At 59.1% G+C, this 9,588-nt stretch overlaps 1 protein-coding gene across 1 annotated transcript in view; it reads left to right on the top strand.

Moving 5' to 3' along the window:
• Positions 1-8,218, top strand: part of PKN1 (protein kinase N1) — a 17,403-nt gene extending 9,185 nt beyond the window's left edge. Inside the window, exons 8-21 of the mRNA XM_029917808.1 lie at positions 392-464; positions 1,763-1,838; positions 1,920-2,061; positions 2,156-2,249; positions 4,142-4,221; positions 4,298-4,373; positions 4,460-4,551; positions 5,945-6,121; positions 6,353-6,415; positions 6,548-6,624; positions 6,851-6,993; positions 7,272-7,379; positions 7,457-7,537; positions 7,926-8,218. Of these exons, the coding sequence (XP_029773668.1) occupies positions 392-464; positions 1,763-1,838; positions 1,920-2,061; positions 2,156-2,249; positions 4,142-4,221; positions 4,298-4,373; positions 4,460-4,551; positions 5,945-6,121; positions 6,353-6,415; positions 6,548-6,624; positions 6,851-6,993; positions 7,272-7,379; positions 7,457-7,537; positions 7,926-8,129 (1,486 nt within the window). The 3' untranslated portion in view covers positions 8,130-8,218. The remainder of the gene's footprint in view (positions 1-391; positions 465-1,762; positions 1,839-1,919; positions 2,062-2,155; positions 2,250-4,141; positions 4,222-4,297; positions 4,374-4,459; positions 4,552-5,944; positions 6,122-6,352; positions 6,416-6,547; positions 6,625-6,850; positions 6,994-7,271; positions 7,380-7,456; positions 7,538-7,925) is intronic.
• Positions 8,219-9,588: the final 1,370 nt, after the last annotated feature.

Raw genomic sequence — 9,588 nt, forward strand, 5'->3', positions numbered from 1 at the left:
TACGTCTCCTGCTCCCAGTTTTCTAGAAGGGAAGATATGCTTTGGATTCATCTCTGAGCCTTGATAGAAAAATAGATGTAGTTAGTGACATCAGTGACACAACGTAAGCTGGAGTTGGTTTTGTTCTGAGGGGAAAAAATGGAACTCCCCCCGCCCCCAAAATTGCAAAATTTTGCCAAGCCAAAGAAAGAAAAGAAACACCTAGTGGTGTGTCAAGGAAATTGCTAGCAGCGCCACAGTGGGGTGGAGGAAAAGCCCTTCTGCGGGGCTGTTAGGGTCTAAGTCAGGGCGCCCCACCCTTGGCGCTACGGCCAGGCATGCCCTAGTGGGCCGGATCGTTCTCGGTTTGCGCCGTCGGGTGTTGAGCAGCACCCCTGGTTTGCACCCACAGGGAGCCAGCGCCCCTCCCCCACCCCCAGTGGGGGCCATCAAAGATGTCTCCAGACATTGCCCGTGTCCCCCGGGTGAGAGCCCTCGGTCTTATTTAGACTTGTGGTTTTGCGCCCTGCCCTGTCCTAAGTGCTTTGCCGGCATTAGGCATTACTGAGTTAATCCTCACAGCGACCCACTTCTGCCCAATTCAATTCAGAAGGGATCCTCCCTTGAGTCACATCTCGGCGAGGAGAAAACAGAGGCGCCCAGGAGGAAAGCCCCTGGCCTCTCATTCAGCCCGAACCTTCCTCCGAAGTGCTTTCGCTTTGCCCCTGACCTATGTGCGTGGGCCCTGTTACGTGTCGGTGCCTCCGGGTGGGAATTCTGACGTGACTGCATAGTCGAGGACCCCAGGGATGAGGGCCGACTCCAGCGGCCGGGGAGTGACGTCCTTCTTCCGTTAGGGACACTGGCCCAAACCAAGTGGGGGTGTTGGGGGGGTGGGTAGTGGGGCTGCGAATTCAGAAGCCGGCCCGCTCGCCCTTGAGGTCCACTCCTAGCGTTCTGTTTTGTTTTTCTGCCTCCCCCAAAGCGCCGGCCTTAGGACTTTCTACAGTTCTGTGGTCTATGAGCCTACAATAGTTGCATTGTGTCGTAGATGGAAATGCTCTGTCCGTGTGCCCCGTCCAGCACGGCAGCCGCCAGCCACGTGAAGCGTGACTAGCGTGACCCGGGAGCTCAAGTTTCAGTGTTCCTTTACATTTTCCCTGAATTTAAATAGCCCTACGCGGCTAGTGGTGACCATCTGGGACACGCAGAAAGTCACACTGGCCTATGACTTTAGCGCCTGCTAGAATGTGCAGCCAGAGTTGGGACAATTCAGCCGGACAGGCGGCTTCCCCAACCGGGAGGCACCAGCAGCGCCTGGAAAGCTCGTTGAAAGGTGGACTGTGGGGCCCCTCCTCCGTGTTTCTGATTGAGTGGGTCCAGGTGGGGGGGGCTGGACATCTGCATTTCTGGCAAGTTCCCCAGGTGATGCTGCTGGTTCCAGGACCCCCCTGGGGGAAGCAGGACACTAGAGGATGTAGGACTTGCTGGAGTTGACTGTGCATCTTGTTGGATCAGAGCCCCCTCTCCACCCCCCGGAGGACGGCTTGGTGGGCTGCTTCTCGCCTTTCCAAGATGGCATTTCAGGCGGTGGCCCTGCCAGGCAACGGATTGGTTTTTTGACCCCTCAGTACATCACAACTTCTTAATACTCTGTGTTTGGATGTGGGGCTGTGGTGAGGGGAACCCCAAAACATAAGGACGTGCATACCTACGCTAAGGGCTTTCCCCCACCCTGTGCCTAGAGGTGGGGGTAGGCTCTCACCCACTGGCCCGTCCCCAGGTTACTTTCCACGACCCTGTCATTGAGAGGATACCCCGGCTGCGAAGGCAGAAGAAAATTTTCTCCAAGCAACAAGGTGAGGGGGTGAGCAGGGCGGGGGAGGGGCCAGGGGTCCCGGGGGTGTCACGAAGGCTGACGCCCGTCCCCGTGCCTCCAGGGAAAACATTTCAGCGCGCCAGGCAGATGAACATCGATGTTGCGACCTGGGTGCGGCTGCTTCGAAGGCTCATTCCCAATGCCACGGCCACGGGCACCTTCAGCCCTGGGGCCTCTCCAGGACCCGAGGCCCGGTCTACGGGGTGAGGAAGGAGGTCCCTGGGGGTCTTCTAGGCTGTCCCTGGTTGCTGGACAGGGAGCTGGGTCCCAGACACACCTTCCTCCCGTGTTCTGTAGCGACGTATCTGTGGAGAAGCTGAACCTCGGCGCTGACTCGGACGGTCTGCCCCAGAAGAGTCCTCTGGGCCCTCCCTCCAGCCCATTGAGCCTGGTGAGTGTCCCACGCATTTTCCCCTGGGCCGGGCTTGGGCAGCGTCAAAGCTCCCCCCGCCTCCCCCGGGCCTCTTTCCCAGCTCAAGGCCCAGAGACCACCAGGAACTTCCCTGGGTGCCATGTCACTGCTAGAAGCAGGGTCCCATTCTCTTCCTGAATAAGAACGTGAGCTCAGGAGCCAGGCCACCCGGGTCGTTGTCTCCGCTCTGCTGTTTATTAGCTGTGTGACCCCCAGCGAGCTGCTTCACCTTGCGGTGCTCTGTGGCCCAGGCCTGTAAAAGCATGTTTACAACACTCGTCAAGGATAGAAGTCAAGAGAGCGGCTTTCTCTGGTTGGGCGGCGGGGCTATTGAGAGGCAGGGGGAGCTACAGGGGAGCCCAGCAGGGCCTGGCGATGTTGTGGATCTTAATCTAGGCCAGGGATCCGCACGCTCTTCCCATAAAGGGGTGTGGAGTCCATCTTTTTGGCTTCGCGGGCCTGGGGTTCTCGGTCACGGTGACTCAATGCTGCCATTGTGGGAAGCAGTCACAGATGGCGCATCCACACGCCAGCGAGTGAGGCTGATCCTGGTACTACCTCGCTGATGGTGCTGCAGCCTGAATGTCGCATCGCTTTCACAGATCACAAACGTGTTACTCTCCCTTTGCTCCCACCCCCCCTTAAAGACGTCAAAGCTATTCTTAGCTCACAGATTGCACAAAACATAGTTGACACCCCCCTCCCCCGGTCTGTGCGCCGCGTCCCCAGCAGGACACGCGTGTGTAAGAGCTGGCCCCTTGGTGCATTTTACACCTGGTTTAAAAAAGAAAAGAAAAGAATAACATACGCTTCTGTATTATATTTATAATAATAATAGAGTGACAGGCACCATTAGATGAGTTTGGCAAAACAAAACCCAAAAGTTTAATGCCACCAAATCCTGGGCAGGAGGCAGGAAACAGGCGGTCAGTGGGAGGCGTGTGAATGGCTGCTTCGCCTCGGGAGAGCGTAGCCGGCTGAGCTAAAAATGGGCCGCCGCCTCGGGCCACGGGTTCCGATCCTGGACGTTCACACGTGTGCGTGCCCAGGAAATTCGCCGCAGCAGCTTCGTGGGGGCCGAAGTGAAAACGTCAGAGTGCGTTCGCAGGAGCCAGTGCGAAATAAACCACGAGTCGGAATCGTACGTGGCTGTGACCCATGTAGAGTCATGGTGTAGAATGGCTTCCAAGACGGGCTGCCCCATAGGAAAAGCTGGGCTTAGGACATTGTCAAGAGCGGGAGCAAGGAAAATGCAGCCTCTCCCATCAACTTCTGCTTGCAGAGAATCTATCTAGAAAGGTGCTCAGGAAATCCTTAACGGCGGCCGGTCCTGGGGAGGGTGGCTGGGGCTCGGGAGGCCCGTGTTTCCCACCGTCTCCCTGTTGGTGCTGAGTGGACTTTGACAGCTCTGTCTGCAGTGGAGGGTGAGGAACCGGGAGTACCATGTTCCCGCTTACAGTATTAATTCGGACTCTTTCCAAAGTTCCCTGCGCACTGGTATACAGAGAATTAAGTGGCTCCCGGGGCAAATACCCATCAAGGAGATAAGTAGGCAAAATGATAAAATATATTTACAGCATGAACAAAAGCTGCGAAAGGGGACAGGGAGTATTTGTGTGTAAGAGGGAGGGTTCTGTTAGCCGTCTGATACGCGGATCACCTGGGAGATGACATCCCAGAGGCGCCTGATGGCGAGGGAGGAGCTGTGCAGAAGGGATTCCTCCCGGTGCAGGGAAGAGTCTGGGCAAAGGTGCACAGGACAGTGTGGCTGGAGGGCAGGGAGCATGGGGGCGAGCGGGAGGAGGGGTGATGTCAGAGAGGGGGCAGGAGCCTTGAGGAGGGGTGCCTCTGACCTCCTCTCTCTGCTGCAGAGTTCCCCGATCCAGGAAGCCACCACCACCCCTGAGCTGCCTTTGGAGACCCAGGAGACCCCAGGCCCCGCCCTGTGCAGGTGACACCCCGCCCCCACTCTGCACCGTCCACCCCTGCCTGCCGTCCTTGTCCCCACCACTGTCTTCTCTCCACAGCCCTCTGAGGAAGTCACCCCTGACCCTCGAGGATTTCAAATTCCTGGCGGTGCTGGGCCGGGGTCACTTTGGGAAGGTGAGGCAAGGGGACAAGGAGTTGGGGGCCCTGGGGGTTCCCCGGGCTGGCGGTGAAGGCCGTCGCTGCCCCCTGTGGTCCCATAGGTGCTGCTCTCTGAGTTCCGGCCCAGCGGGGAGCTGTTCGCCATCAAGGCTCTGAAGAAGGGTGACATCGTGGCCCGAGATGAGGTGGAGAGGTGGGGAACCAGCTTGGGGCCTCTGAGAACCTTGGTCTTTTCTTCTGGGAAGTGGGAGACAGAGCAGTCCCCTCTTTGGAGCTGCTGTGACAGTAACTCATAACAGCCCCTGGCATTTATTATTAAGCCAGCACTTAAGATGGTAACAACTCTTAGAAAGCGCCCACTATGCGCTTTATGTCCAGGAACTCTTGCTTTTCACGACAGTCCTATGCAGTAAATATTATGGTCTCCGTTCTGCTGATGACACAGAGAGGTTGAGCATGTTGCCCAAGGTCACAGAGCCAGTGAGCAACAGGTCAGGGGTTCAAACCTCGGGACTCAGGCTCTGAAGCCTGTACCTTTTTTTTTTTAATGTTTATTTATTTATTTTGAGAGAGAGAGAGAAGGGTAATCCCAAGCAGGCTCCACACTCAGCATGAAGCCCAGCACAGGACTCGATCTCACGACCATGAGATCATGGCCTGAGCCGAAATCAAGAGTCGGATACTTAACGGAGTCACCCAGGTGCCCCTGAAGGCTGTACTCTTAGTGGAATCATTGCACTGCCCCCTGCTCTGGGGTTAGGGCCCTGGGTCCAAATCCCACCACCTCTGCCACCAATTTGCTTAGAGACTTGGGGGAAGTCACTCTGCTCTTCTGACCCCAGCTTCCCCGTGTATAAAAGGAGAGCAATGATGCCTTTCTTGCAGGGGTGTCAGGTCGATTAAGTGAGGGAATGCACCCAGAGCATCCTACACAGTATCTGGCCCCCTCTGTCAAAATGCCCAATAGAGACACTAATTGTCCCTGATCTTCCTGACGTCTTTTTGTTAATCAGGAACCCAACTCAGACAGACTTAAGCAAAAGAGGAATTTATTGCTCTGGATCAGGAAAGTCTAGGGGTGGACTGCCTTCAGGCACGGCTGTATCCAGTGCTCAGATGACATCTCGCCGTTCTCTCTGCTCTTTGTGGGCTTTGCTTGCAGTCATTTCATTGGGGGCAGAGATAGCCCCCTACCACAGCGATTTAAGGCTCATCCACTAGTTTCCTAGTTTCCTTAATAATTCCAGCAGGAATCCTGCGGCTGAGCCCCGCTAGTGTGGCCTAACCATTGCCAAGCCAATTCCCGACTAGGGAAAGGGGGCGCTCTAGTTAGCCCCCCCTGGCTGTCCCCTAAAGGGATGCTTAGCGGGGGGCGGGGGGGCTGTTACTAGGATGACAGATGGGCTCTGGGTGCCTGTTTAGCAGACAAAGCTGCTGAGGTTCAGAAACCTTAAGCAACTTGCCCAAGGCTGCACAGCCATTCAAGGCCCTCAGCCAACAGCCGATGACTGAGGACTCCTGGGAGTGTGGGAGTTGGGGGTGGGAGCGTGCTGTGGTCTCTGACCCCTGCCTGCAACTCTGCCCAGCCTGATGTGTGAGAAGCGGATCTTGGCAGCGGTGACCAGAGCAGGACATCCCTTCCTGGTGAACCTGTTTGGCTGTTTCCAGACGCCGGAGCATGTGTGCTTCGTGATGGAGTACTCGGCGGGCGGGGACCTGATGCTGCACATCCACAGCGACGTGTTCTCTGAGCCCCGCGCCGTGTGAGCCCCCGACCCGTGCCCCAGCCCCAGAGAGCCTGTGGCAGCCCTCTTCCTTCCCCTTCACCCTTTGGCTCCTGCCTCCCCCCCACCACCCCTGCAACCTCTTGGAGTTTGGGGGAGCTGGGAGCAGGGGGTGGGCTTTGGGGGATGTGAGAGCCAAGGGGTACGTCGCCCACCTTCCCTGCTTGCTGGGAGGCCTGGCTCCTCAGTCACACAGGCTTCTCCCTGCAGCTTTTATTCAGCCTGTGTGGTGCTGGGGCTGCAGTTCCTCCACGAACACAAGATCGTCTACAGGTGCGTGTGCGTGCATGTGCCTGCGTGTGTCTGTGCTCCTGTACGCACGCTCTGCCCACCGGGGGCCCTCAGGCTTCAGGCAGGGCCCAGACCCCCACTCATCCCTCTCTACATCCCCCTAATCCATCACAGGGACCTGAAGTTGGACAATTTGCTCCTGGACACCGAGGGCTATGTCAAGATCGCAGATTTTGGCCTCTGCAAGGAGGGTGAGGGGCGGGGCTGGGAGTTGAAGGGCTGGCCCCTGGGGGATTAGACAGAGTGGGGAGGGAATGGAGTCCCCAACCCTACCTGGGTCACCCCCAACCCTAACGCTGGGATGGGGCTGACAGTCTAGGCCACCCCATGCTGGGCTGGGCTACTGCTGGGACCCCCCACCCGTAGCTGGGACCCCCCCCCCCCACCTGAAACCTCACATGGCCCTCCTGCCCTCAGGGATGGGCTATGGTGACCGGACCAGTACATTCTGTGGGACCCCGGAGTTCTTGGCACCTGAGGTGCTGACAGACACGTCTTACACGAGGGCTGTGGACTGGTGGGGGCTGGGCGTGCTTCTCTACGAGATGCTGGTTGGAGAGGTGAGGCCCCAGGCTGCTCCTACCCTGCCTGACCCTGGGATCACACCGGAAACTGCTTATGCCTGGCAGGGCCAGGGTGAGGAGATCACACTGTGCGTCCGTGTGCTGTGTGATGGGGGCAGCTGGCATTGCCTCCCTGGCCTCAAGTTTTACACCTGTTAAATGGGGTACTTACCTTCCCACATCAGCCAGCAACCAGAAATAGAGGGCTCAGGTGGGGCTGGGAGGGGAGGGCCCAAAGGAGGGGCCTAATTCACCCTGGGTCGCCCTGTCCCCAGTCCCCGTTCCCAGGGGACGACGAGGAGGAGGTGTTTGACAGCATAGTCAATGATGAGGTTCGCTACCCCCGCTTCCTGTCAGCTGAAGCCATCGGCATCATGCGCAGGGTGAGGAGCGCCCACTGTGGGCCTGGGGAGGGGCTCTGGGGCCAGGGAGGGAAGGCTGACATCTCTCCTCCACCCAGCTGCTGCGGAGGAATCCAGAGCGGAGGCTGGGGTCCAGTGAGAGGGATGCAGAGGATGTGAAAAAGCAGCCCTTCTTTAGGGTGAGGTCCCCCCAAGTGCCTGGCCATCCCCCTCCACCAGAGCCTATTCATTTCTTCCCCACCAAGACCCAGTCACTTCACCTCCAACATTGTCACCTCCTTTCACCCCTCACTGACCCTCCTACATGCACATCTGCTCCAGGCTGGCCTGGGGCGGACCACTGCCCCATGTATGGCCCAGGCTTCCTCTCCCCCAATCGCGGGGTCCCCATACTCACACTGTGACCCTTACTGGGCTCCCAGTAAGGATCACACATTATCCCTCTATCTTATGACTCCTGTGTTAAGCGCCACCGATGCGGGGCTGGTCGGGCGGGGCACAGGGGCTGGCCTCTCCTGCTGACTTTTTATGTCTCTCTGCCCCCCCAACCCCCAACCCCTTCCGCAGACACTGGGCTGGGACACTCTGCTGGCCCGGCGCTTGCCACCTCCCTTCGTGCCCACGCTGTCAGGCCGGACCGATGTAAGCAACTTCGATGAGGAGTTCACAGGGGAGGCCCCCACGCTGAGCCCGCCCCGCGACGCACGGCCCCTCTCGGCCATTGAGCAGGCAGCCTTCCGGGACTTCGACTTCGTGGCCAGGGGCTGCTAGCCCTCTCCCCTGCCCCTGCCCTTGCCCTTGCCCCGACCAAGCTCTTAGTAGTTTTTAAAAAGGCCTTTGCGGTTTGCCCCATCCATGCATCCTCTGGCTCCTCGAGTGTGAAGTTATGTTGGCGTGGGGGGCGGGGTGGGGGAAGAGAGGCGTGTGCTTGGAAGTGGAGACTTGTGGGGGTCAGATCCGATGGGTGGCGAGGGGCATAAGGCGTAACGGGGAGATGCCTTGAGTTTGTATGGGGCTTGTTTGATGAGGGCTAAGGGAAGGAGGGGGAGACTCTGGCCTGTTATTATAGTTGGGATCGTGGGTTGGCCAAGATGCGACAGACAGGGCTCAGAGAAGCGTTTAGGGATATGGGAGTTTGGAGGCCCTGATGGGGCGTGGCGTGGGGTTAGAGCCTGGAGGATGTGTCAAGGGAGCTCAGGGCCACAATGAGAGAATTGTTGCTGGGGTCAGTCCTGGCGGCGGCAGGAGAAAAAAGCGCCTCCGTCTCCGGATCAGCCGCTCAGCTCTAGACTGGTCGGGGCGCTTGGGCTGCGGCCGTGGCATTCTGCGCATGCTCCAGCGGCTCCAGCTCTGCGCCTGGCGTTTCGGCGCCCCCGCCTGGCAAGTCCCAGGACTGCACCCCACCTCCGAGGGTTCGCGCGGCCCCTCTATCACCCCCGCGCGGTCACAGGGGTGCTGCAGCCCCGACCGGACACATGCCCCGCGCACGTCCGCAACACGGCTTTATTCCCCGAGGGCTCCGCGCTGCCGACCCACCTGGGCCCGGCCCGGGATGGTCTGACTTAGCCGCTGGGGCGGTCTGTGTGCCTAGAAGTGGCTGAGGCTACTGTGCCTGGAGCTGCGCAGCGAGCTGGCCTCCCAGGCGCTCCTGGTAAGGCTCAGCCCGGCAGGGCTGCCCTTGGTGCCGGCCCGCGGGGGCAGGAGGCGAAGCACTTGGCGTAGCACGGCCTGGCGCAGCAGGATGTACACCCAGGGGTCCAGGATCTGGTTCCACGAAGCGAGGCGCACAGCCAAAAACAGCGGCCGCTGCAGGGAGCTGGAGCCCCAGCCCCCGACCGCCAACACCACTAACACCTGCGGGAGAAGCCCGTGTGAGCGGTGGGGCAGGTGTGAGAGAAGGGGACTGGCAAGGGTGGGGCTGGGACAGATGAAGCGTGGCTGGAAGGTAAGGGGGCTGTGAAGAGAGCAGAGGCTCACGGGGAGGGTACACGGGAGTCTTCGAGGGAAGGAGCCATGGAAGGAGGGACAGGTGTGGCGGAAGCAAAGGCCTTCAGTGAATAGCGGCTGGAGCAAAAAAGAAGTCCCAGGTATCCCAAAAACCAGGGGACCGAAGGGGAAGAGAAACCGGGCGGGGTGGTGTGGAAGAGGACTGGGGACTGAAGTATCCAGGCCTAGAGGGGTGGGACGGGGTGGGGGGAGGCTTGAGTCGGTAGGGTGGGCTATAGAGACC

The sequence above is a fragment of the Suricata suricatta genome, chromosome 12 (genome assembly GCF_006229205.1).
Source record: "Suricata suricatta isolate VVHF042 chromosome 12, meerkat_22Aug2017_6uvM2_HiC, whole genome shotgun sequence".
In the NCBI taxonomy this organism is placed as follows: domain Eukaryota; kingdom Metazoa; phylum Chordata; class Mammalia; order Carnivora; family Herpestidae; genus Suricata; species Suricata suricatta.